This window comes from Pieris napi, chromosome Z (genome assembly GCF_905475465.1).
Source record: "Pieris napi chromosome Z, ilPieNapi1.2, whole genome shotgun sequence".
In the NCBI taxonomy this organism is placed as follows: domain Eukaryota; kingdom Metazoa; phylum Arthropoda; class Insecta; order Lepidoptera; family Pieridae; genus Pieris; species Pieris napi.
In genome coordinates this window covers 6,119,179-6,146,454 of record NC_062259.1, presented here as the reverse complement: position 1 = coordinate 6,146,454, position 27,276 = coordinate 6,119,179, and the positions used below count along the sequence as shown (strand labels likewise).

The window sequence follows — 27,276 nt, the reverse complement described above, 5'->3', positions numbered from 1 at the left end:
AAGAAGTTGTAATTGAAAATAAGTTGGAAAATTTGTACGCTTACATTTGCCGATAGACATACTAGAATTGTAACAAATTTTTTTTATAAGAAGCTTGAGTAGCGCTCGGTGGGCGGAATTTTTCATTTAAGGCCGATTTACATTATCTTAGTGTTTAGGAGAGTGCTTTAGTACAACTTGAAAGGCAAGTTCTTTAGCGTAGCGTTTACTAAAGCAAGTAGCGTTTACATGTTTCAACTAAAGTACTATCCTAAAGCACTCTCCTAAACACTAAGATAATGTAAATCGGCCTTTAGACTTGTGAGTTGTGACTTTAATCGACTTAAACCCAAAGGAGGAGGTTATCAATTTGATGTATAATTTTATCTGTGTATGTTGAAGCACAGCTAGCAAGCAGAGCACTGTCCACGGATCTCGATAATTGAGGACTGGGGAGTCAAATAATTAGGATTAAGAAAAAAATAGCCTAAGATGTACTTACCAAATATAAATAAACAATTAAATTACTGTTTTATACATTTAATTATCTTGGTAATATAAGACAAATCACTAAAAACAAGCATTTTGGAGACAGTTCTTTCTTTTATGGAATTCATTATTATAAATATTATATTTTTAGGACCTGCACTTTTTTTCAAACTGACAATTTCTTCATGTATGTATTTAAAATAAATGGGCTATTATACAATTGTTAGCAGTACCAACACTACTCTATACATATATTTGGTAAAAGTAGCATACATGAATTCTATTTGTTAATAAAAGTATGAGCTTATTTTTAATTACAATTATGGCAAGAACTAAGAAGCATAAGTCAAGTTACCACACAAATATATTAATTTGTTTTGTGTGATGGTAAGTTATAATTACATTCATATAGCTTTGAGAAAAAAACTAAAATTGAGGTAGATATTCAATTTAATAAACATCTTATAAATGATTTACATTTTTGTTGTTTTGATTGTTCTAAGTAATAATCATGCAAAGAAACAAACACAAGCAAATTTAACAAAAATTAAGTCCCTCAACCTTTCTGAATAAACATAAGTGTGTTTTGAGCTCAGCATGGAAAAAGTGTGTCTCTTTCATGAAAAGGACTGTCCATTCAACAATATGTTAGCACAACATGCAAGAGTTTGAAATAGAAATAGTGGTTATTAAATAATCACATAATTTATTAATTGCTGTAACTTCCAAAACATATAAAACTAAAATGTATGAAACATTTAAAGCGAAATATTTTATAACTATGGCCAATTAAGATACACTAGATTTAAATATTACGTTTAGTTTTCGGAAAGGAATCAACTGAGGAGAAATGGTAATTCTCGGTGACGTAATATGTGCACAAAATTACCATAATTTACGATTAATATCATGTAAGTAAAAACTATTATATCATGACCTTACCATCATCTAGACATTTGACATATATTTACTTGTAAGAATTAACATACTAGCGACATCATTTTGTACATACATTATATATGTATTCATATTCCCTTTAATTATTGTATGAGCACCTACCAGCAAAGTAAATAGGTTAATAATTTGGGGAAATTTTAAAGTTTAGGCTGTAAAGAAAAATTTTTTATTTTTAAGCAACAAAACGAAAGAAACGTTTTAAATATAAAACAAACTTTGATCATATTTAAAACAGTTTTTTAAAGATTCACACAATTATATCGACGTAGGAAAGCACATTTGCTGTAAGTAGACATATTGCAATTGTTCACCAGAGCCAAAAAACTTTATTAATTTCGGAAAAAAATTAATATTGTCTGACCTATCCATGATATTGCTACCATTTTTGAAACATATATTTATTTAACTGCCAGTCACCATTTGCAATGTAAACTTTTTATCCAAAGTTACTATAAGTACGTGTTTGGCTACTTACAGCAAACAGTTTTTTAAATCACAAACCTTTAAAACGCTGTAACTAAGGAAGAAAAATGTACGCGCGGAAATATTATCAATTTACAGGCGGTAAATATGCTGTATGCAGTACATTTATGTATTTGGGTACTTTCAATTGCAATTCAAGATGTAAGATTAGTTAATAATTATGATTAGATCTAGAAATGCAGTGGGTCATTTGGTAATGTAATGTTTGGTTGAAATAAAATGTCGTAAATGGTAAAAAAAAACTAAATCTGTAGGTTCCCTAAACTTGCTGTAAGTAAACGAATGTAAAAATCACACGTCGCTGAAATGCTGTCAGTAGCGTTAAGTTTTTAAATGGGAAGAAGTAAGTATTTGTAAAGAAAAAAATGCAGTTTTTCTTTTGCTGTAAGTACAAAATGTCTGAAATGACTAGATTTTGGTCTACATACAGCATTTAATCTTGCTAAAATAAATATAAGTACGGGCGTTTTCAACGGCGTATGTAATTTTTTTTCATCGTAGAGACACAGGACCCGGGTCATTCGATGCGGCTTTTTTTTCTGATTCTAATGGCAGGAAAAAGTCACTTTAGGTATTTTGTCTACTTACAGCAAATATGCTTTCCTACGTCGATATAGGCATTTTTAGAATGTAAATATTCTAGCATAGGCGTAGGTTATACAGCTAAAATATGTTAAAGAAGTCTGTGAAGTTAGGCCAAACATTAGTTTAGGTGTCTATAATATAGTAAAGAAACTTGTAGGTGAGTACTCATTAAAAAAAGGTGTTACATTATAAAAGACAAAACATTTTACATTTACAACTCACACAATAAACAATGTATAAGTTCTGATATACAATGAGCAAACATTTGAAACATGAAATATTGAATTCTATAAAGGATAACACTTGCAGCACAATAAATTAAAATAGGCACAAAAATCATCACTTAAGCCGGGCACTGTCGAAGATACTCTGAGTCAAAGTAAATAACTGTAACAGTCATATCATCTCGGAACATTCTACTGACATCTGGTGACAAGCTGAGTAAATGAGCCAGTCTTGAGTGATCAACACCGTATTCAGTACCACCGATTGCATGCCTTATTAAATGGGTTGCTGCGTTCCTATCTTTTGGTTTACTTTTTAAACTTTCTTTTCTATGCAATAATAACTCATTTATATCACCCAACTGAATGTTCTTTTTTGGCAATTTAAGAGGATTGAAAAACACTTTTCCTTTCATGTGTTCACCAACTAATTTCACAGATTGGAGCGGTGTCATCATATCCCAGATTCCATCTGATGCAATAATTAAGAACTTGTCCTTTGGAGTCAGTCTGTGATAGAAGACATCAGGCTTTGCAGTTAAATATGGAGGTGTGTGATAGTTTGCGGGGATTGCTCTTTGACCTATTAAAGGAACAGCAAGCTTTTCTAACATGTCAGCTGACCATTTATATCTAAAGTCACCCAAACTCCTTAATGGTGCTAATTCACCTAAGAGTCTATCACGTCTGATAATTGTATTTCTCTCATTTTCTGGATGTTCATTCCATATCCTTTTTAGTTCATCTATATTTTCTGAATTGTGCTCTTTGGTTATCTTCTTTGAGATCCATTCATTTTCTTCAGTCATAGTCCCTAAGACAGCATTGCAGTCACCAATATTAGCTACATATAAATGAGGTCCATCAATATAGGCAATGCAGGCAACGGCACCTGACAAGGCAACAGATAATGTTTTATGATTGATAAATCCATCTGTTGAGTATGGGTCTAAGACTTCCTTTGATAAGTCATCATCTAGATGAAGTACACTCTTTTCTAAACGAGTTTGAACATCAACATCACCTTCTTCGTGTAGTTTTGTCAGATCATCTAAATATTTCCGAAAACTCTTTTCATATATCATTTTTAGGTCTTGAACTATATCTGCCTGTAAAATACAACAAAATGTTTTGAATTTTTTAAAATAATTACTCAACTTAAGATTAAAAAAACAACATTTTAGTGAAATTCCAATGTCCTTCAGAACAAGATAAATACAAATTAGTAGCTATTTGACCAATCATTCTTTAAATAGACTAATGAATTATTTAAAATTGATCTTTCAAACCACAAAATATTTTTACATTTTTCGTATTTCATTTATAGGATCATCTATTTAAAGCATTGTATAGTGTATAAATAGAACAGCTATACAGAAGATGGTTAAGAAGCATAAATCTACTCACCTTATCATTGAATGTTTCTATCAAATTATCCATGACCTCCTGTTTTTTAACTTTCTCTAAATCATGTGCAGATAATAGACTTGCAGCAATATAATTTAGCATCCGTTTAGATAAAACCTGAGCACAAGCCGGGCCTCCGTGTCCATCAAAGACTCCCATTAAAAACCCTAACAAAATAAATACATTCACTACATACTTTGGTAAAAGCCAGACATATATGCTTACACTTTTCTTTTTTTGTGAAGTAAGAAGTATGAAATTAAAAAGACTTCTTTGTTTGTTTCAACTAACTATTTTTACACCCAAGAGGTGGTATTTAAACAAACTTTATATACAAATATATAAGTATATACCTATACATAAATACATTTGGAAAAAGTTTAGTCAACTCAGTAAAAACTTCAGCTTTAACCAACTGATAATTTAATATCAAAACCCTTTATTATTATATTATTTACAGCATGACATGATTTTTTCAGCATTGTAGATAAAATACAAAATACAGAATATATTTAAAATTTTGAAGATGTAGATTTTTAGATAGGTATAGATAGTACAAGCATTCTATGAAGGTTTCCTAATAATGGAAATTTGTAGTAATCATTATCATTCTTACTTAACAAAGTATAATATTAATAGAGAGTGTCCTGCAGCTATTCATTGTGATATCAAAGCAAGTAATTGTCAAATGAAAGCTTTTATTGACACCAATTGAATGTCATATGAAGTTTTATTGGAAAATGGTAATTTTTTATTAGTATGTATGTACCTGGAGTGAAAATACATTGAGCCTCACTTCTAGTGTCTTCAATAGGATGATTAGAAGCCAATTGATTCGAGTCATAGGATTTTATAGTACCATATATGAATTCTTTGTTATATTCATTTTTTCGCAGTGTTGCTGTAACCTGGAATATACCAAAATATATGTATATAATGAAAAGCGGATTAGTGGATCTAGATTCGATAAATAAAATAATCATGTTAACCTTAGGTTTAGGTTAAATTTCTAGAAGTACTAAAATAATTTCAAATACCTCCTGCGGAGATGGAAGCACCGTAACACCATCCTCATGAGCTTGTCTAAGACATTGGTAACTACGAAGGCAACGTACAGAACTCCTAAATATACCTTGTTTGTAACACTGACCGTTTTTAAAGAAAACTGTTTGCCATAAGCCGCGGTCTAGTTTCATGCAACCGTTCAGTATAATACAAATATTCGAATAATTCATAATAATGATTGACTGGTTTACCGGGCCATATTATGCAACACAAAAAAATTATAATATAACAATACAAGTTTTTAAAAATAAATGTATAGAATGATGGTAATTAATAAGTTTTCTGGCTAGGCTAAACTGAAACAGGCGACTTTGCTTTTTTATTTGGACCAAAATATAAGATATTCGATAACTGACTAAATTTGTGAAGGTATTCTTTCTACTCAATGTTTATTTTATTTTTGTAGAAATTTTGACATTGGAAGTTTTTAATTTTTTCAGTGTGTTTTTTTACTAAGTGACCTATGGGCTATGGGCTATGCGCAGGCGAAAAGCTGAAACCACAGATATAGTAGGGGACTGTCCATTTAATTTACTGTCATCGAAGTGTCAAATCTTTGTAGCAAACCCATAAACTAGGAAAATATGTACGGAAATTCTATTATTTTTAATATTATATAATATGTAGTGATAATATAATTTCTTTTGGAAGTTTCCTTTTAAAGTGTTTTAAATATTGAATTTTTATACTGACCTATGAATAAGAACTAGCTGTTTTTATATGTGACAACTGAAATTCATTTATCTGCCAACTCATATTCAAGACGTGATCTGATGAAAGTTGCGTTCAATATATTAACTTTCAATAACATTATGATCATCGAATACTTTTATTTACAGATATGATAAAAATACAATATTATTAAATAATTAAACTAAAATCATAATATATAATTATAGTTCAAGTGCATTAAGCAAATGCTTGTTACACTTAGAAATTATACAGGCTTCTTGTCTATGAACGTTTTCAGAAAATAGAATAATTGAGAACGCATGCGTATTGCGCATGTCGTACTCGCCATTTGGATTTCGGTCGTTTCTCGTTTTCCGTTCGCTGTGACTGACAACGCAGAAATAAATTTTTTGCTGTTTCTAATTTTTATCAGTGCTATAACGATTTAATAAAATGCCTAACCAGGTACTAATAATAGAGCCTCAAAATGAGCTGAAGTTTAAAGGTAAGTAGATACACTAACTTTTCCAATCACTGCGTTTTCGGCAGCCGCATTGGGACTTGGGCAACATAGGTCATGTTAACTAGTGACAAATGGAGTTTCTATTTCAAGATTTCAGTATTTTTTCAGGGTGCGGTTTTGACAAACTTTTTTGTTTTTAAGAATAATTCCAATATAATTTTTCATTTTGTATCGGTACATAGGCACTCTAATAAATCGCGTAAACGTTGCAATGAGTCGGGTGGTAATTGATTGATTAGCCAACTCCATTTTCGTTGTCGAGTCATAATAAACTATTTTAATACAACAAAACCCTGTTGTTTTTCTAAATTTGAAATATATAATACTAAAAGGAGTTAACCAGTGGTCAGTGGTATTATCTCTCACACATATTTTGATGAGGGTATCACATGTTACTCAAGTCATATATTTACAAGTGCTAAAATATTGAATATTATTTGTAAGCAGTGTTAAGCTGATAGGAAATCATTCAAATTAATTTATGATTACCTGTTATTCGTAATTTTTATTCATATAAAATAGAACACTGTTTAAGTCTTAATAAAGCTCATATTTGTTCTACTTTAAATGGCTTATAACTAATTGCTTTATTAAATCTTCAGATTACTATGTAAACCTTAAAACCTATTTTAAAAATGTAAAGTGCTATTTATAAACATAAAATTATTTATAGAATGCATTCTTATTTATTTACTATTCAATTGACCCACAGTTACTAGGATAGAACAATCATTAGCTTTATGTAATTTATTATGTTTATGAGTTAAGATGTTACTACTTTTTAGATATGTCAAAACTCATTTTCTATAAATACCAGTAAATGCAATTTCTGTATTCATTGTATGCTTGAAAATAAACTGTATGATGCCCAAGTTCCAATTTTACTAATGATTTATACTATTAAATATATAGTTTACCTAATTCAGTATTGTAGTTAATCTTTCAGGGCTTTTTGACCAAGGCCATACAACTCACATGAAGCTCACTAATCCAACAAGTAATATTGTTTTGTTCAAAATTAAAACAACTGCACCAAAAAAGTATTATGTCCGACCAAACTCTGGCGTTCTCGAGCCCAACGCAAAAGTGGATATTGCAAGTAAATATTATTTAAATATATAACTTTAAAATTGTTATTATCCTCCTTTTTTGTTAATTATGTTGTATTCTTACCAAACAATTTTTTATTACAGTCACTCCACAACATTTCTATGTAGATCCTAATGAGACCCATAAACATAAATTCATGGTGCAGAGTGTAATTGCACCCGATAATAAAACCAACATTGATCAAGTAGTAAGTGTTCAGACGACATTGTGACATCAATTTAGTAAAGTCACAGTTATATAGTAATTTTAATATCTTCTTTTTCAGTGGAAGGAGACACTTCCCAGCCAGCTCATGGATTACAAATTACGTTGTGTGTTTGTGTCCCCACGGGAAGGCAATACAAATGTAAGTCATAACTATTTTGTAGATGTCATATTTATAAAGAATTTTTTCTCAATGTTCTTTGATAGCAGGATGCGGGTGATACTGCAGCCCAGAATGAAGTTACTAAAAAGCTGGTGGCTGTAGCTGAAGAGGGCAAACCCCCAGCACCGCAAACTGTGTCTAAGGTAGTATTCACTATGTTAAGGGTTTAGAGTTTCATACTATTGTAATCAAATGTTGTTTAAATATGATTTATGAATGTAGAATGTGTTTAAATGTTTAAAAATATCATTATTTCTAATATCTTAGATTTATGATACATGTGTGTTTACTTATAGAACCATTCAAACAACTGCATATTATTTGTTTAAAAAACTTTCCTAAATTATATCTACTAAAGTAAATGACTCATTCTTTAGCCTTCATAAAGAACAATTGCCAAACAAACATTTATTGCATAGGAAATAGCAACATTAATATAAGTATGAGTATGAAACTCTATTCGACGTGATTTGCTTTTTGCTTTATTTTGCCTTTCATTTATTATTTATCCAGATAATCATTATTTAATTAGGGCCTTAAGTAGATACTTAACTTTTCTAGTAAAAGCGAATACATTTCTGTTTTGGATATTTTTACATATTTCTATTACAGGAAGAGTTAGTCAGTGTTTCAAAATCTATGAAAGCAAATGTCATGGAGGAGGTAGCAGATGATTCTAATAGCATTACGGTACTTCGGTTTTGTAAATTATTTATGAGCGCATACATATGGATCATTTTTTATAATTATTATATTTCAGTAGTTTTAATGATATTTAATTACACAAGGTCTAATCTCAGTATGGATTTAAGTGTGCAATTATTTACATGTTACAGCTGAAGTTTGAATGCGCTCTTTTACTTATCTAACTAAAACCAATAACTTAAAATAAAATTGTTAAGTCTGATCAACTCACTGACTAGTGATTGTGACTGCTGCTAGTCTGCTGCCTAGTGACTGGTGTAATAGACATGATATTATCCTGTGTTGATTGGTTAATATTGTGAACCTCAAATTACTTGTCTTATATTTATTTTCAAATCTATACTTTAAATTTATTATCACAATACAATTTACATTGACGTTATGGATGAATGGAATATTGAATAGATTTGTGTATTTACAATTAACTAAATAAAAAAAAGCATTAAAAAAAATTAGCCACCTATATAGCTTTGGACATCTATGCCAGTAATTTAAGTGGTATTTTTAGGATATAGTGGAATTCATATTGCACTTTCGATTTCCTTCATTCATACTACAGACAGGAACGTACGCTTTACAATTGCATTTTAAATTTTATTTGCTTGTATTTTAGTTTTTAGTTCTCAAATTTCCGTTGGTTTTATATAATTAAATATTTTATTATTGTCGTTTTTTTCAAGGCTTTCTCGAAGTCCGAAAACGTTGAGAATGATATGCAAAAAGTAACAAGCGAAGTAATTCATCTTAGAGAGGAAGAGAGTAAACTACGCCACGAAAACTTGCGACTAAAAGTAAGGACACTTATTTTTTTAATTATTTTGTATGATGTTTTGTGTTTTCAACTTTTGTAAGCTAAAAATTGCTGTCTGCCAACCTATCATTTGTGACTGTTTTTATAATTGCTGAAGCGAATCCTAATTAATATAGCTAAGCTTTGCTAATTGGTCTAATTGAGTCAGCGATTACGTCTGCAGAAAGTTCAATGGATAATTTTTTTACCCTACTCTACATCAAAATTTAGCAACATGAACCATGAACAATGTTTAATATAAATTAGATAATTTTCTTGGAACTAGTGGTGCCATGTCATAATTTCGTTACAAATATGTAGTATTATGCAAAGGCTATGAAGTATGACAAGCATGCATTACCCTTCCATAAAGTATAAATTTATTGTGTTATAAAAAACTTATTTTTTAAATGAATATGTGTAACTGTACTCTTATTGATTAAACAATTTGTTGCATAGCGATTTTTAACTGCTGATTTTTACGGGCTATATTTTGCGATTAAAAACACATGTTATTATTTAAAATGACATGCCCGATCAAGACTGATTTTCAATACAAAATTTACAGGAGGAGCTTCTGCGTTTGCATCAACAAGTAGGAGGCGAGCACACGGCTCAACGTGGCCACTCATACAGCCCTGATAGGAAGGAACAGCTCTCTGTGCCATGGTTAGGTATCACCCTGGCTATGGCTCTTTTGGGAATCATCATTGGCAAGTTTTTCATGTGAATAATAGCCCCCCCATTTCGCGGATTAACCCCCACAGACACGCCCACATTACAAGGCAGCTTCGATCTTGCAAACTTCCGCTTCAGTGCCGCATTTGTTGAACTCATTGCGCGTTACACGTATTGGATGTTGTGTTTCTATTTGTGTGTGATTTTGATCATCATCGTCTGAATTAGAACGAGTTAGATGGAACGGTGGGCTTGTCGAGAGGTTAAAATGCGACTTAATGTTTCGATTTATAATATATTATTTGCAGCCATGACCGCGTCTTCACTTAATCAGTGTCTTGTTTAAATAATGTGAGAAGTTTCCGGTAATATGTTTTGTTTTTAATGTTAATTAAATTATAATTATGTTTTTATTTTAGGGCATATTTAATAATGTTGATACTATTGTCCAATGTAACTTGTATTCATGATTATGAAAATCAAATTGTGCACATTATTACTTGACTATTCAAACCTGTTAGGTAATGTATGTGTAAGTCAAAATGTAAGCTGTGGAGGAAAGTTATGTATATTAAAAAACCATAGGTATTTCTTGAAAGGAATAAAAATATCTGACTTTATTATTTTTAAATAACTACATCTTATTAATAATCTTTAATAAACAATGCACAACAACACTAAAGTGTTTTATTTCAATTAATCATCAAATATCAAAAAAATATGTATCCATTGCTTTTCTCCATGGTTAACTATGTATGAGTCTTCTGAAATAAGAAGCATCCTGCTTACTTTATAAATTCATACTTTCAACAGTGCTGTCTTTATCTTTCTTTCTAGACTTTTCACATTTGTCCATGCAATAAATATAAACATTTAGTGGCAAGCTAGTATATTCCTAATGGCATTATTCTAAATTATACTTTGAAAGTAAGAATTGAGAACCTTAAAATTTTTATTGAAAGGTTTTGTAGTCTATAAAACATGGTGATTTTCTGTTTTGAGTTGGGAAACCAGGGAAGCTCATTAATATTTATACTACTTCTATATAGACTCAAATTGACCAGTCATATGCGTGTGCATAATAAATAGGCTTTCTATCTAAACCAGACATGTCTTCCATTTATTTACAAACTGTCCATCTTCAATATATAAAATTGATTCCCTGCTAAATAACCTTTGACTAAATTTGGACGCAAACTCAGCATTAAAACGTACCATTGTCAGTCACAGTAAATTTAATGTACAAAATTTTAATGTTGTGTTAACTCACCGAACGACAAGCTCACCTAAGTATAATATTAGTCCTTTACTGAGAAAGATGTCGCTGTCGTTTGATTATTATTGTAATAAATTAATTATAGATACAAGTGCCTTCGTATGAGTTGAGGAAAAATGGTTAGCTGCTGTCTGCAAAATTTTCACTAACAATAAACAAACGACTCGCAAAATAAAAAGAACGAGAACATAATTTGTTTTGAAACTTGTGTGTACTCACGTAAACTTATTAATATTTTATCTCTCCCATGGTATTTTATTACAAATCTTATACCCACTCTTCTATACATTGTCTAAATCGAGTTTAGTTTAAGAAGAGTTTGCAAGTGGAGGTTTGGTTTGATTCATTTCTGTTTCCGTGTTATAATATTTTTTGTGATATTTACTAGTAGTGTTATAAATTGTCTTTTCTCACTCAAATTTTACTTAATATTAGCGAACCTTTTGCATCTTATCGGGATAGATAGATCAATCGATAGCGACACCAAATATACGATTTAATTCTGACAAACATTTTAGTAACAACAGATACAACATCAATTTTTTTTGTTGTCAAATGTTAATTACAAATATTTAATTTAAATAATGTTTTGTTTAACTACCCGAAAGCCAAAGTTATGCCGTTTAGGCAATAATGTGGTTGTTCCAATCAATTAACGGTTTTTTAAAATGATGGCAATTTAAAAAGAAATATATAAATCAGAAATTTTTAAATCAATGTTATATTTTTTTATTTCACATCTTACATTTGATTCATGTTTCAAATTTCTGAATCAATTGTAACTTCAATAACTCTTTAATGTTTCTATTTTAATTGGCCTGAATAGATGTTAAAGTTTTACTGTTAAATATACTAAAATGCAACATGTTGCAAATGCCACACAGGTGGCTTAGTAATTGTTAACAAAATATTTTCTATGATGAGGAAGTGGATCTTTCTAATTTACTTATTACAAAGAACCACTTCCTTCCAATTGTTTTGCTAACGTGTTCTGAAGTTTTAAGAAAGAAGCCGCGGTTAAAGGCTTTCAAGTTAAATAATGTATAGTGTCGAGGGTTTCCGAAGATTTGATGTGGCTAGTCACTTGGTAAAATGTCAGAAAATTAAAATACAACCTATGTTATTATGGGTTTCCCAAATTTAAGAAATGCCAAAATATTGGCTAGTCTAAGCAAGCATTATTCATTTCCCAGAAGATAAATTGGTGATGGAAAGGGAACTTGTATTGGTCACGAGCAAAAGCGTTACTAATACTAAATATGCTATCACTTTAAAATATATTGCATTTGTCTTTCGTTTTGTAACTAACGTCTAATAGTCATACGAACAAGTACAATAGTTATTAATAATGCCACTGCCTGTACAAACAGTTCCGTAACAGCTATCTCGTTAATGATATTGCTATAGAGAAAATTAGTAAGCACGTAGTTTAATATATGCTGTAAAAACACACGACATTTATTTGCATGAATTTTGAATGTTTTACACGTCGTTTCTGTTTCTAATATATTATTACCCAATTTATATTGGTTATATCGAGAAACGATGTTCAATATATATATATATTATACATATATTTAAAACGATTCTTATTATGTAGTTATAGTTTGTGTCTGAATGTGTGATAAATACATTATGGCTTTGGATGTAATGTCGGTCGAGTAACTATTCATACCATGTAGAAGTTCTGCGGTGTAGCACTTTAAAAATAAATCGTAAGATCAGTTATATTTATCTAGTTTTGAGTGATTATAAGCAATCATATTAAGAAGTATCGGTTCTTTGGCAAATATTGTTATTACTGTATTCTCAAAAAATTATATTACCGCTTGTGAATATGTCGTGGATATTATGTTGGGTTAGGTTATTTGGATTGATAATGATTAAGTAATAAATTCTTAGGTTTATCTTTAAGTAAATACAGTAATATTTAAATTGAATAAAATTTCCGTGTGGTATTGTTATATTATGCTATATTGTATCGTTTTCTCAATAAAAGACTTAATTTATGACTACTTATTTATTTGCCTACCATTAATGCATACATGAATTTCTCATCATTCTAGCATATGTTTAGTAATCTCTTTGTTTAAGTAACATACATAACTGTCAGTAAATGGTGGTCTAAATTAATACCTAGATTAAATGAATCCTTATAGTGTTTTTATACTTACCATTTACTTGAGTTAACTTGACGACTTGGACGTTATCTATAGAAAACGTTATGCTTAGTCGACACTCGACACAAAGGAATATAACCGCATATTTTAAATATATTAAAGTAAGTTATTTCAGACGTGAATAAAGGTATGATACTCTATTAATCTTAATACGGCTGTAATCTTTAACGATGTTTAAATTATCAATAGTGATTATATTATAATAGAGTGATATTCACTAGGATGAAATATGGCAAATGTACAACTACACGCATTGTCAAATAAAGGGTTTAAACCCACAGGATTTTCTATTACATAAATAATACCATGAATCAATTACCCTTTTTAATAAAATAAAATTTTAGATTTATTTAAAAGGCATATTCGCATTGCTGTTGCTTATAATACTATCTATATTGAAATTTTATTAAGTATAAATTCAAAAATTAAGCTTGAAAACTATATGGCTTGAGTATATTAAGCAAGCAATTATGTGAGGCAAAGCCTACATTCTATTCCGAATTCCTATACATTTTAATGGATTTTGTAAGAACAGTAATTTAAAAAGTACTTAATAATTAATATAAATTGATTTATAGATAAACAGTTTGCTTAGGAAGCAAAGCATCAGTAAAGCAAATTTTGTATTAACAAATATAAGGTTGAGAAATATTCTCATAGATGACGATGCCTATTTTCCAAGATGATGTCTGAAGAAAATTATTTACTAAAGACATCATCTTATTAATATCTATTAACAGAATAAATAGTTTACAAAAAGATAATGAGAGAGTATGCTAAATGTTAAGCGCAAGTCGAAACAAATATTAGAAAAATAACTAATGTGATCAAATTGGCTTGTAGCCTAAGTAGGCCAGACTCGTCGCAAGAGCTAAAGACAATAGGTGGAGTGGAGGAGCTTTAAGACGGCCGTGGCGTTGTTAGGCCGATGACCTAGTTAGTGCAGCTGGGCCACGGCGGGACCCGGCAAGCCTAACAATGAGGAGATGTATAATAATCGTAAATGTAAAAAAAATCTACTAATCAAATGCTATTTGATTTTGTAAACAATTCAAAACTTGAGAAACAGGCTTCATTTATCAAAAATCTCCCCACTTACAGTAAAATGCTGAGTCATTGAACACATCCCACTATGTGCGGATCACTATTAATAAGTATGTATAATTCTACAGCAAATTTTATATGAGCAGACTTGTAATCATAACTAAGAAAATATATTGTTACAAACCTATAGGTAAAAATAAACAAAAATATAGGTACTGACGTCTTCTTGATTACCGTTTTGTTTGTTTAGCCTATTATAATATAAAGGATCATCAGTAGTCTGGAAACGAGTTCCCTGCTAGTTCAAAAGAAACTTAAATAATAAAAATGAAATTAATATAAACGTTCCATTGTCAATCTCCTCAACGACTAGCCCTTATAGCGTATTATTCAGGTTCAGTTTCATTATTGCAATATTCAAAATGTGAATAATTATTATAATAAATAACTTGTTTCTTTAATATTGCATTTCATTTAATGTAGCTACGTATAGTCATGAGATTAAAGTAGTGTATGCAACTGCGTAAAATTAGGTATTAAAACACTCGTGTAATCTAATTTTGAAAATCGCCTGCGGCTCGTTTCAAAAAACTACATTCATGTTTTAATACCCTCTATTAATGACAGTTGCATAAACTACTATTTTTTGTTAGGAGAATAGTGCTTTAATTTAATTTTAAATTATTTTTTCAAATGATATAAAAGATAATAATATATAAGTAATAAGTGTGTTTAGTATGCGATATGCGAAAGAAATTTATTTATTAAACTTATACGAATAATACCAAATTGTGACTGAAAATTTATTTATATTGTTTACAAATTACAATAACATGTTTACATCTTTTATTCGAGACTAAAAACCAAGCAAAACATCTAACTATTGTACATTTAACACTAAACAATCAATACTAAAAGTACATAAAATTTTGAATATGAACCATAATAGTAAATACAATTGCAGAAATGCGACACAGAATACTTTAAGGTTAAATTGATAACCTCTTTCAGGTAATTTAAAGTCTGTCGATTGCTTAGTCTTCGAATAATAATCACAATTACTAGAGCTTAGCTTAGCGTACTTTATTAATATAGAAAAATAATAGTCTCTAAAAATGGCTGATGCTTGACCAAACAATTAAATACTGTGCATCCTTGAGATCATTTCAAAAGTAAATCTAAAAAACTAATCTTACAATAAAAACTAAAAAACAACAATGATACTTTTAGTTAATCTTTTCTATTATTTTGAATATATTGTTTTAAGTACTTGATTAACGTTCTTTTGATTTCTTACATAGGTGTAATCATCCTTTGTAGCAAATCAGCATTAATTCAGGGCCAGCCTTTATTTTTACAAATTACCTATGGCTATACATGTCTTGAATATCAAAGTACCAGTTTACTGTTAGTTCAGTGTTACCGTAGAGTTAAATAAAAATTATGCCTTGATGTGTATAAAGACTTAACTATAATTTAAAGTAAAGTATAGTAAACTAAACTAAACAATACCACCGTAAAAAACAGAAAGTGTCAAAAAAAGTCTATAAATTTATCACTTATTATTAAGATAACCATCTTAAAATACAATGTCAATAAACACCTTAACGTATTGTTAACATTTAAACGTACGTAAGATTATAGAATCTCATATAAAATATATACTATGAAACAAAAATAAAGAAAAAAAATAGCCTATACGATAAATTAAATACAATAAAGTACAGTATATGAAATAATAAAATATTTTTTATCAAATTAGATTTAACGTCGAACTAGTCTGGAATGTCAATAAAAAGACTTATAATGGTAATGTGGTAAATATATTTAAACCTATGACTAATTAACGAAGTATCGAGGCTAGTCATTCTTGATGCATTATCTATAATGTCATTAAGAAATAATTAGGGGATGAGACTAAGTTTTTATATAGCTGCCCTTGCTCCGATCTTATAAACGAAAACCTATTAGATTTATTTAAGCCTGAAGCGTTTATCAACACATAAGCTAGTCAGGAACAGTTTATTTTCTATTTGACATACTAAGCCATAAAACCTTTATAGGTGTGAAGAAAATACGTAGTCGTTACAAGATCGCTTATGAAATAACAATTTCTTTATATACAGAAAACAAAGGTAATTTAATTTTTTACAGCAAATTAGACTGATATTTTACGGAAAAAATATTTTATAGTGCACACGGTAAAAATCATTTTAAAAATAAATTTCAAGTAACAAATAAAATTATTTACTCATTAACCTTGATTCTTCACTGAAGGTCGGTTCATCTTTTAAGAACGTGCCTGATCTTCCTATTGGCCTTGATTCCACATCCTTTACTTTTTTAGGCACCTTCTTCGTTTTGACGGGTTCCTTCACAACTTTCGTCACTATTTTAGCTGAACTGGCTTTAGTAGCCATCATGAGGGAACCAGGAAATGAAATCTTCGGTTTAGGTATATTTGTTGACATCCTACAGGATTGTGTTTTATTTGTTTTTGGTTCATTTTGAGCAATCTGACGACGACATTGGCTCTCAGTTTTGGATCCAGCATATGAATATAAAGGTATTTTTGTTGTGTTTCTATTGGAGCTTATACTATGTTGCGTCGTTACTGCTGTAACAAAGTATTTTATTGCAAAATGAATATAATGCTTAAGTATTGGAGATTCATCAGACCCTTAATATCAATCGCAAGACGAAATGAAAGATTAGAAAATGGGATGTTCGAATCCACATGTTTTTCCGCTTTATCTTCGCAATTCACTCTTCCTCAAAGAAAAAAAATAGAAAGCTTAGTTGGCTAAAAAATTATATGATTAAAGAAACTGATTAATGACCATGCCAATACCGATAATGATTATAGCCACTAGACTATTACTTATTATACTTATATTATTAAAGTCAACAGTGTTGTCTAGAACCGTGCGTTCGAATCACGTCTATGCATCAATGGGCTGATGGCCTGGCAAGACTTAGCCCTAAAAATCGATGGAGTGTGTCAGGCACACAAGGCCGATCATCTACTTGCCGTTTATAAGGAAATTAAGTTGGTCACAAAACAGATGCAGAAATCTGAAGACCAATGGGTTGTAGCGCCACAACGCGCGTGTCTTTTTTGGTATAGTTATTAAAACAATAATTATATTATACTGTATTTGCACATCGATGCGAATGAAGTCTAAATCAATTTTAATGTATTTTTAATACACATTTAAAACTCACACACTACTTACATTCGACAGATCCTTTTAGTGCGTGTTTTGTTTTGGTGTAGGTGCCGTACTTGTTACTTTGCGACTCGCTAAGTGAATCCGTCGATGGTTCGGCAGTTCTCGGCCTCGATGTCGTTGCAAGGCTATCTTCGGACATTGCTTTACCTTGTTTTTTCTCATTCCTTTTAAGCACGGGACTCGAGTTACGGGAGCTCTCGGTAGATGACATAACTTTATTAATAAAATTCTTTTGCGGCATCTTTGTATCCTTACACGAATTCGGGTCAAGGTAACGTGGTGTTTTCGCTGATGGATTTTGTGAATTCGATTTCGCAGGTCCCGTCTTCGACATATTGTATATAGCGCGTTTTTCTTGGGCCCGCGTTGTCCGTACTAAAATCGGTTTTTTCTTTTCTCGCTCACACTTAACTTTCTCTGTGGTTACTGTGTAGGGCTTTGGTTTGTAGGGAACGAAAGACTTTCGTACGTGTTCCATATCAAGGCTTTTTATTATATCTTCGCAAGGTTTAGTTTGAGACATGGTTTTGGTATATCTTCCTGGTATGGGTGAGAATGTAGGGTTCGCTTGATGCCCATACACAATACACCCAAGTTCTCTCAGCCTCTTCCTTAACTCCGTTGGTAAATCTTTGAATGCTTGAGTGCTAACGACGCGCGGTGCGGCTCTGACCAATGTATTCTCACACTGCAAACGCCAATTATTCGCGTTTGTGTACAATAGGTTATCAGGATCTGCGACTTTCCCGTTAACATTTAAAATCAGATCTGCCTTAGACCGAATTATTTTAACTAGGTTTGATAAAAAGGCGTATGCTTTGCAGGTTTCGCCGGGTGGAGCCCATTCTATAGCTGCTGTTAAACAGTCCTTTAAAGCCTGCTTTGCTAACGGAGCTGAGTCGTTTGGGACGGTGGCGATTAATTCGAGGATTTGAACTAGTTTCGGTGCAGCAAAATGCGCGGCTGCGTTAACCAACCGTCGGCACATTTGAGCCACTTTTTCAGCCCATTTTGTATTTTCCAGTATACCAACTAAAAGATAAAAAAAACGATTACGACTTAAGCCTCAACACACCGAGACGATGATCAAGAGTCAAACATTTAAATGTATATTACGTAGTCGACGAAGAAATATCCAGACCAAAGGAATACGATACAATGCTACTATATGACATCATTTTAGATAAAATTAGTTGCAGTTCGCAATTAGAAATCGTGCTTTGTTTCACGTTCCTTAAATTAACATCGACTATGCTGTATCGCGTAGCCACTATTTTAACCTCGACTTGTTAAGCATAACACTAAATCACCTGCATCATGAGCATACCCCACATACACACACTCACGTACATACCCTCACTTTTACACCATCACACAACACAACCGAATTAAGTATTACTTAGTTAAATGTGTTTAATAATGTTTTCCTTCTAAATAATTTGGCTATATGTTTACTAATTGTTTTTTGCTATATATAAATGAAGTAGCTGTAGGAACACAAATAAATTTAAATCATTTGGCCTGGATATTAATAAGCGTGTAATGACCAGTTTAAGCTATACATAATCATTAAGTGATATATCATTGAACCAGACAAATAGTCTAGATGTTTTAGGAAAATGGTAGTAACCTAAAAAGTAGCTGAAAAGATGAAGAATCCAGGAGTCAAAAGCTGACCTCATATTTTTAGGTGAATATTTGTTAACATTTTGGAAAGATTGAATCCCGATATGCTTACCTATGCTTCCGCATCCATACACCGTGTCGAGAAAATTATCAATTGATAAATTAACAACATGCTCTTGGTAACATTTTTCTAAAAGCTCCTTTGGTAATGTAGCGAATGGTTTCGTCGGCCAAATGGTTGCAAAATATTTTGTCATCCATCTTAAGATTTTGCGGTACAGATCGTCCAACCCATACACAGCCGATAGCGGTAAGCACTCAACGACACCCACAATACAAATGGAGCACGGCTGAAATACAAACAAGTGTTTGTATTAAAAGATGGGCTAAATATAAACAATGAATAACAAAAGACGTTGGTATGTATGGGCCATTTGACTATGAAGACGACGACGATAGTACGACGAATCGTTTTGCGCATCTGTGATTTGACTCACACATTCAACGAGACATTCAAGCTAAGCTAATAGGCCGGGAGATAGTGACACAAAATAGTGGGTCATTTGTACCAATATGGCGGTTCTTCAGGACATTGCGTCGTTCATGTGGGACAAATAAGTTCGCCACTGTCATTAGAAGAAATTTTAACAGTACTGTCTACTTAAAGTAGCAGCTTTCCACCACCACATAAAATTTGACCAGGTAGCCGAGACTAGGCAATAAAACAAATAATGGGCTATTTGACAAATTTAAAAAACTACTTTAAACTTCAACTATTATTATATCAGTGAAAATAGAACCTTAACAAATTGATATTTTTAATTCTATGACGTAAAAATTATTTAAAAATTCAAATTTAGCATTAATATGACATATGACATTGCACCAGCCTTACTATATAAACTAATATCAAGTTTAAATTGTTTTTCTTCACTAGGCGAGTGCTGCGTACATGGACAGTCACAATGCATAGGTTTCGAACCTTCGACCCCAGGGTTGAGTTGCATGCTAATGCCATTAGGACAAAACTGCTTGAAATTTTAACTTAAGCTGTACATACATAAGTACTTCTTTAGAAATATTACACTAACCGTATGGAAATTATGACAATAAGTGACTTTAAGCTTGACCATGATTGCTTCCTTGAGTCCCTCTAGTCCCAACATATCCGCCATGGCTGCTAACTCAACAATGCGTATACTGTCAGGAAGATCGGACGTTCCCGAATATATATGGCACAGCACAAAATGAACGGCCTCAAAGGAAAATCTGAAAACAGAAATGTATTACAATAGTGCCTCTAATATCTCAAGCAATTGAATCAATGTCTGAGGAATCGAATTATATAGAATTTGCTTTGAAAATGCTCGCAATGAGCACATCACTCAGTGCCAACAGCAGTTGGGACTGAGATCTTCTCGAAGACAAAATAAAGTTGTCAAAGTTTACCGAAAAACAAAAGAATAACCATTTATGAATAAAAAATCTACATCACCATCCCATATACAAATAAAACTTTATACACAGAAACAAAATACTCACGCATTTAAAATTTACAAGAATATTGCATGTACATCATCATAAAAAAACTTTTATTAAAAAATTAAATACAAAAAAAATGTGAGACAAGAAGCATTCAAGTTTCATTACGAATTAGCAAGATAAAGAAATAATTGAATAATACAAAGTAAGATAATAATCAAAAGGAGAACGAACTATCCCCTAAAATCATCAAAAAATGCAAGTGAAAATGCATCTCACTTTAATTAAACAATTATTCATAAGCCTAAAATTAAATTGCTAGTTACTTACAACGATAAAGTAATGACATTTCCAGCACTTTCGACCCAGCCTCCACTTAGCATTCGAGCGAAATATTGGCATCTGCAATATAATAGATATACAAATGACAGGATATTTTTGAAAACATTGAAATATACATTATTAAATTTATTGCATTGAAAATAATATTTGATATATTTCGGTTGGTAGAAAATTTCAAAAGTCGAAACACAAATAGTAAAATTACTCGTGACGCTTAATTAAAAACAACTGCTAGCACATGGCAATAAATTTAACCACTCAGAGAAATAAAAAAAAAACAGAATAAAATAATTTAGAAAAAGTGTATACAAACTGACTAGTTCTGCACCTACCTTCATTATACTGAAATACTATTTTTAAGTACTCAATAATTGAACTTACCGGGAAGATAAAATACATTTATGCGCTTTAATACGTTTTCCAGCCACTTCTACTATAACGTCCGGCGCTATTTCCTCTATGAACATTCGAAGCAAATCTTGCCCTAAACGGGACTGACAATTAACAATCAAATTTGCTACGTGACTTGACTCTTCCGTAGTACTTTCTGGAAAATAAAATTATTTTTATATTAAAACAGATTGAAGTATCTTATATAAAATTCTCGTGTCACAAAGTCCGTTCTCATACTCCTCCGAAACGGCTCGACCGATTCGTATGAAATTTTTATGCATAATCAGTAAGTGAGATTCGGCGACTTTCAAACCCCAAGTGATAAGGGGTGTCCACCCCAAAAAAAAAATTATATTATGTGGCATTAAAAATACATACAACCCTTCATTTCCACCTCTCTACGCTTAACTCCTATTTATTATTATAGTAGATAGTTATTTTTATTGAACTAAAAAATGTTTCCTAGAAAATATATACATGGCAAAACAACGCTAGCTCAGCTAGTATAATTATAAAAAACTAATGGCGCTAGAAACTTTTAGGTCTGGTCTCTCAGATTTCTTTTACTATTTCGTGGTCATTAATTTTTCGTAATAATCCAGCCTACTGTGCCTGAACAGCACCGTCGATTTATCGGGTCTAAGGCAGTGCGGTTCCCTCATAATCTTTTCCATCCCCGTACGAGTTAGTTAGATGCGCACTTAGAAAGAAGAACATTGGTCCATGCACCGTAATTAGAACACGCAAAACAATTAAAAATATATAAACTTACCAACAATAGAGCGGCATGTACTGCTTTGGACACTGCTAATTTCAGAAACATCCGACGTCATATTCGGCTCATCGGTCTCTCCGGGACTTGGAACTATACCAGGCTTTAATAGCGATGTCCTTGCTGACAATGACCCGGGCATACTTCTACTGATATCATTCTTTAAATTTGGAAAGAGTCTATTTAAGCTCAATGCGTTCTCAGAGTGAAAAGAACTTAGCAAACCTATCGATACACAGGTAGACTGATATTGTTTTCTCCAGTTGTTGTCTGGAATAGATCTAGTCATTCGGACGTCATTTGCTGTCTCAAGATGTTCAGATAAATCTGTTTGTGACACTGGATTATCCAAGTCGGACAATTTTACGTAAGAATCGGCCTTTTGAAAAACTTCTTTACATATTGCAGATTTGCTTTGCTCACTGTGGTTTCGAAATGGTTCTTGAGACAAACTTGTTTTCTCATTTTTATTCTTTTTTGTTTTTGGTGTATGAATTATTTCAGTAAGACTTATATTTGGGTCGTTACATAAAGCTTCTATTGCTTCAAACTCAGATAGTGTAGAGTTGTTACACAATGTGGTTTTTTCGGTCAATGCAGACTGGCGTTTTTCAGCATTCATTATTTTTGAATTTTTATTAGGTTTTTCTTGAGCTGGTTGACTTTTATCGATTTGTCTTTTTACGTTCAGTGCGGATGATAGTCTAGTAGGCATCTCCTTTACTGGTGCCTTATCACCTAAATCGACAAATATGTTGAAAATCTTACTTTTTTCATGCGCATTATCTAACTCACTTGTTTTTTTAGGAGGCAACGAATCAGGTAAACTTGACAAATCGATAAAATATTTATGGCTCGACCTTTCATTTCCTGAATCGAAGGACACTTGGCTTTTACAATCATCATCGCTATTCTCAATTTTTAGCTCCGCAAATCTTCTTTCAGAAGTCGTATTTACCACACAATTAGTAGTATTACTTGTAACGTTTTTAGTTATCAAGGAATAGTCATCCATTTTGTCCAAAGATTTAACTTCTTCGCTGGTGTTTAAACGAGAAGAATCATGTTGAGTATTTATTACATTGGCAGAAGCCTCTTGTGATGTAGTCAATACTTCATCCCTATGTAGGTCATGTACATTATTTGTGTTCACTGATAAAATAGAATTATTCGGTGTTGAGGCATAAAATACTGGTTCTATGACTGCAACAAAGTCAGTATTTATTTCTGAAGTTTCACTTGGTTTTTTATTCATTATTGTTGGACTAACGTATTTTTCATTTATATTCAACACAGAATCATGCGCAGATGTTATGTTTAATACTGAAGTTGGTTGTGCTGTTTGATTAAAAGAATCTTCAGAATCATAAAACTCAAAATCATTGTGTACGTCTAGTTCATTTGTGGTATTAAAAATAATTTCCTGTGAATCTTTTCCTAAATCAGATGACATGCAAATATTATCCATATTAGAGTGCTAGGTGCTTGGTACTTTACTGCTGAAGACATATGAAACGAGTACGACTTCACTTTTAAAACAAATATATGGGTAAGAAAATTAAGTATTCTGCACACCACTTCAATGTCTGAATAAATAGATTCATCGAAAATCTGTAAATAAAATGTAATCAATGTTATTACTAATTTAAATAAAGGTTCATAGAAAATATACTAAGAAGAGGAATAAAGTTTACGCCAGAGAAGTAAATAAAACTAGTTATAATAACTATACAACAACATATATATATATATATATCAATTCTACAATTAATATTCAACTGCAAATTTTCTCAAGATTTTTTTAAGTCAGGATCAAGTTAACAGTTTCATAGAATAATTAATCATATCTCAGGAACAATATTTCATTTTTAGTCAAACTCCATTTATTTAAAAACGCTATTTAACATCATGCTATTAGTAACGAAAAAGAAATCCTTTTTAATGCCTGGGTTGCATGTGCTCAAGTCATGTGTCAGCATACATCTATCTTTTAAGATTGGGTTGTTAGAAGATGTTATGTAAATTTGTTTTAAAATTGTACATAATGTGCAAAACTATTGTTATGACATTAATCTTAATCCAAAAAAAAATCTTATACATCATAATTTAGTAACATAATTGGCCTTGACATTAATAGAATTTAATAACTATCTTGGAAGATTTAAAATACCACCTCAAAAAAATAATGGTCACAAACACATCTTGAAGTGCTAGGAAAATCAATGTGGAACTGCTATGCATAGATAGTGTCCAGCAAATGAAAACAGGTTAGGTAATAATTAACCTAATACACAACACCATTATATTGCAATCCAATGTAAAAAAACTTATAGTCTATGATCCTAAGACTATCTTATTGACCTGCAATGTATTTTATTTTACACTTTAGGTAAAAATACACTTTTACCTATTAACTATTAAATTGTATTTTTTAATTAATAAATTAACACTACAATATACAATACTTATATTTTTTTCATATATAATGTTGCTTTACAAACTGTACCTTTAACTTTTATTTCAAATATATTTTTATATAAAATACAAAGTGAAACAAGTATAATGTAGTGATAATATGTTGGCTTAGTTGGTTTAATATGATTATAAAAGATTTTGTTTTATACCATGCAAAACAATAACAAAATAAATTATATTAAATTTTCAAATCAATAAATTAATGAAGAAAAATATGAAGGTAAAAAATTGATTAATACCTAATTATAAGTGGTAGGCATATAGCTCACACATAGTAATCATCAATATTACTTGTATTCAATTCATTTGCATTTAGATGTTACTTCATACTAAAATATGACATCATCAAACATCAAATAACTCAAACAAAAAATAAGATACCTGGCAACATAATGGAAGCAAAAAATCAAACAAGAACTTTCTGGGATTGGTTAGTTTTCTATATAATAGGGACAAATATATCCTATTAGAATTTCTTGGTAGTATGGAATTGGTACATAAGCAATTTATGTAGCCAAAACTTAGAGAAAGAAAAATGTATATTTTAGATAATATTATGAAGAAGTTCTACACAATCAAACATTTTATAATTTTAACAAATAATTAATTGTTAAAGCATTTCAATTAATACTATTTTAATTAATCTAATGACACCTTATATAGGTACGAGTAAATAAGTTTAAGTAGGAGTCAGTATAACGGACACATTATGTTATTAGAACCAATAATTTTATAACATATAAGTTATAATTAAGCCTCGTCTAAAACTAAAAGATATTGTACTTTACCACTAGATTCGTGCTTCGTCGTTTAGGAAGTATAATACAGTGCGCGAACTCAATATTACTAGTCACTACTGTTCAGAGGTCACTACATAATACGAATACCGGACAAAAATCAAATTAAAAACTGGTGGTAGAAAAAAATAGGAAAATTAGTATTAACATTCAAGTAATTATTAATTATTCTTACAAATTTAAAATAGAATTCGCAGTATTTGGCGGATTGTCACCTCGTCTGTCACACTATCTATACATATTATACTAAATAGTAAATACATAGGTCCTAATACACAGATAACAAATTAGCGATAATTATTTTTTGACTAACTTTATCTATATATAACGTCCTACGATACATAGATAAAGTATATTATATTATTTATATTTGCGGATCGATCCACAGCGCCATGTTTTTGGGAGCCGATAACCGATTTGGAAAGATGTCAAATAGCTACATAGAAAATGCCGGTATTATGTTTATACTACTAAATAAGGACAGATTGTCATACCTTTATTTTGGAAACAGTGATTTGAGTCGCTGAGATAGATTAATCAATAATTCCTTCAATACATTTCTTCTTAAAACAGATTGTTCAATTATCACAAAATAATATCGCCATCAGTACATATATCTACCTCATTCAAAGCATTGCGCGTTCTTTAAATTTTAAGTTACTGCGCATGTTATAATTTCCTGTAGGTTGAAACCATAGATGACTAATATATAACAGGTTGAAACTACGACACAAGATGCACTATGCAACCACCAATCTTAGTGAGTGGAATCCATCAGATTTATTTAGTTGATCTACTTTATATGCCTGCCAATATTATAATGTCTTGCGTTTATATCACAAATATGAATAAAAAATATAATGTCATGCCGGTATAATTTAAATAAAATTTAATTTAAGCTTTTTGTTTCTTAGGTGTCCTCTAAAAGTCTCACTTAATAACTTCTTTTAGTTTTTAACTTCTATATAGATATATTTAAGTCTCTGCTTACCCAATCCCACTTTTGGTTTACAAATGTTTGGATCTATTTGATAAAACTCTATAAAAGCGATACACAACTCGTAACTCCACTCCGTCATGATAAGTAAATGTGCGCTTCCTTACAGTGCTGAGTTAAGAACAATGTCAGCGAGCACGAGAGCGTTGTTGATGCTCATTCCTCGCGCCTCTTGCAGCGATGCAAGTGCACCTTCCAAACTATCGCGCTGGCGTCCCCTGTCGTACCATTGCATCGAAACGTGCAGAAGGCAAGCCAATAATCTACTTAGATGAAACTTATGTCCACAAAACCTATAAGCCTAAAAATTGCAAGCATCTACTAGTAAAATAAAAATGAATGTCAAAGTATCAAAGTGAGTTGTTCCAACTTTCCTTTTTACTTTAGGGCTGCCATGCTGATATTTTTTAAATTTGCCGCACTTTTTCAGTATCAACTTTCATTAGCCAGACTCTAGCAGATAATGTGCGTTTTCCAATTACAGAGCATAATGCGACTCAGTGCCGCACAATGCCGCATAATGCTGAAGCTTAATTGGAACGTGAATTAGTTTTCAAATGCATAAGCAGAGTGCGCTAAGTCAGTGTTGAAAAAAAAATGTTCTGAATAAAGTTAGCAACCTCAT

At 31.2% G+C, this 27,276-nt stretch overlaps 3 protein-coding genes across 11 annotated transcripts; 1 reads left to right on the top strand and 2 right to left on the bottom strand.

Annotated features, from left to right (window-relative positions):
- Nucleotides 1–2,523: 2,523 nt before the first annotated feature.
- On the bottom strand, nucleotides 2,524–5,727 carry LOC125062526 (pyruvate dehydrogenase [acetyl-transferring]-phosphatase 1, mitochondrial). Its single transcript, XM_047668520.1, has 4 exons — nucleotides 5,162–5,727; nucleotides 4,894–5,032; nucleotides 4,125–4,291; nucleotides 2,524–3,826 (listed from the first exon to the last, which is right to left on the bottom strand). The coding sequence occupies exons 1-4, from the start codon at nucleotides 5,357–5,359 to the stop codon at nucleotides 2,837–2,839; spliced, it is 1,494 nt and encodes a 497-aa protein (XP_047524476.1). The 5' UTR covers nucleotides 5,360–5,727; the 3' UTR covers nucleotides 2,524–2,836.
- A 471-nt stretch (nucleotides 5,728–6,198) lies between these two features.
- Nucleotides 6,199–13,322, top strand: LOC125062527 (vesicle-associated membrane protein-associated protein B-like). 6 transcript variants are annotated; one of them, XM_047668524.1, is made up of 8 exons: nucleotides 6,199–6,366; nucleotides 7,331–7,483; nucleotides 7,578–7,681; nucleotides 7,760–7,840; nucleotides 7,906–8,004; nucleotides 8,474–8,551; nucleotides 9,247–9,357; nucleotides 9,925–13,322. In XM_047668524.1, the coding sequence occupies exons 1-8, from the start codon at nucleotides 6,315–6,317 to the stop codon at nucleotides 10,084–10,086; spliced, it is 840 nt and encodes a 279-aa protein (XP_047524480.1). In that variant the 5' UTR covers nucleotides 6,199–6,314; the 3' UTR covers nucleotides 10,087–13,322. The 6 variants fall into 6 exon arrangements, with proteins under 6 accessions (XP_047524480.1, XP_047524481.1, XP_047524479.1 ...); XM_047668525.1 differs by having other exon boundaries at nucleotides 6,200–6,366; nucleotides 7,909–8,004; XM_047668523.1 differs by having other exon boundaries at nucleotides 6,200–6,366; nucleotides 7,319–7,483; nucleotides 7,909–8,004.
- A 2,001-nt stretch (nucleotides 13,323–15,323) lies between these two features.
- LOC125062524 lies at nucleotides 15,324–26,291 on the bottom strand. Of its 4 annotated transcripts, none has more exons than XM_047668517.1 (8): nucleotides 26,149–26,291; nucleotides 22,383–23,993; nucleotides 21,599–21,764; nucleotides 21,206–21,277; nucleotides 20,485–20,662; nucleotides 19,506–19,743; nucleotides 17,771–18,799; nucleotides 15,324–17,151 (listed from the first exon to the last, which is right to left on the bottom strand). In XM_047668517.1, exons 2-8 carry the CDS (start codon nucleotides 23,848–23,850, stop codon nucleotides 16,778–16,780), a joined length of 3,525 nt encoding a protein of 1,174 aa, XP_047524473.1. In that variant the 5' UTR covers nucleotides 23,851–23,993; nucleotides 26,149–26,291; the 3' UTR covers nucleotides 15,324–16,777. The 4 variants fall into 4 exon arrangements, with proteins under 4 accessions (XP_047524473.1, XP_047524474.1, XP_047524472.1 ...); XM_047668518.1 differs by lacking the exon at nucleotides 26,149–26,291 and adding an exon at nucleotides 25,830–25,894; XM_047668516.1 differs by lacking the exon at nucleotides 26,149–26,291 and adding an exon at nucleotides 25,646–25,759.
- Between the last annotated feature and the right edge of the window lie 985 nt (nucleotides 26,292–27,276).

Excerpts from the sequence above, each read along its gene's own strand:
- LOC125062526 (XM_047668520.1), bottom strand. The coding sequence starts at position 5,359 with ATGAATTATTCGAATATTTGTATTATACTGAACGGTTGCATGAAACTA. Across the intron at positions 5,033-5,161 it reads TGCTTCCATCTCCGCAGGAG|GTTACAGCAACACTGCGAAA; the intron begins GTATTTGAAATT and ends GGTATATTCCAG. Across the intron at positions 3,827-4,124 it reads TAGAAACATTCAATGATAAG|GCAGATATAGTTCAAGACCT; the intron begins GTGAGTAGATTT and ends TGTATTTTACAG.
- LOC125062527 (XM_047668522.1), top strand. The coding sequence starts at position 6,315 with ATGCCTAACCAGGTACTAATAATAGAGCCTCAAAATGAGCTGAAGTTT. Across the intron at positions 7,682-7,759 it reads AAACCAACATTGATCAAGTA|TGGAAGGAGACACTTCCCAG; the intron begins GTAAGTGTTCAG and ends CTTCTTTTTCAG. Across the intron at positions 7,841-7,905 it reads CACGGGAAGGCAATACAAAT|CAGGATGCGGGTGATACTGC; the intron begins GTAAGTCATAAC and ends GTTCTTTGATAG.
- LOC125062524 (XM_047668517.1), bottom strand. The coding sequence starts at position 23,850 with ATGGATAATATTTGCATGTCATCTGATTTAGGAAAAGATTCACAGGAA. Across the intron at positions 21,765-22,382 it reads TACATGCCGCTCTATTGTTG|AAAGTACTACGGAAGAGTCA; the intron begins GTAAGTTTATAT and ends TTTATTTTCCAG. Across the intron at positions 17,152-17,770 it reads ACTAAAAGGATCTGTCGAAT|CAGTAACGACGCAACATAGT; the intron begins GTAAGTAGTGTG and ends ACTTTGTTACAG.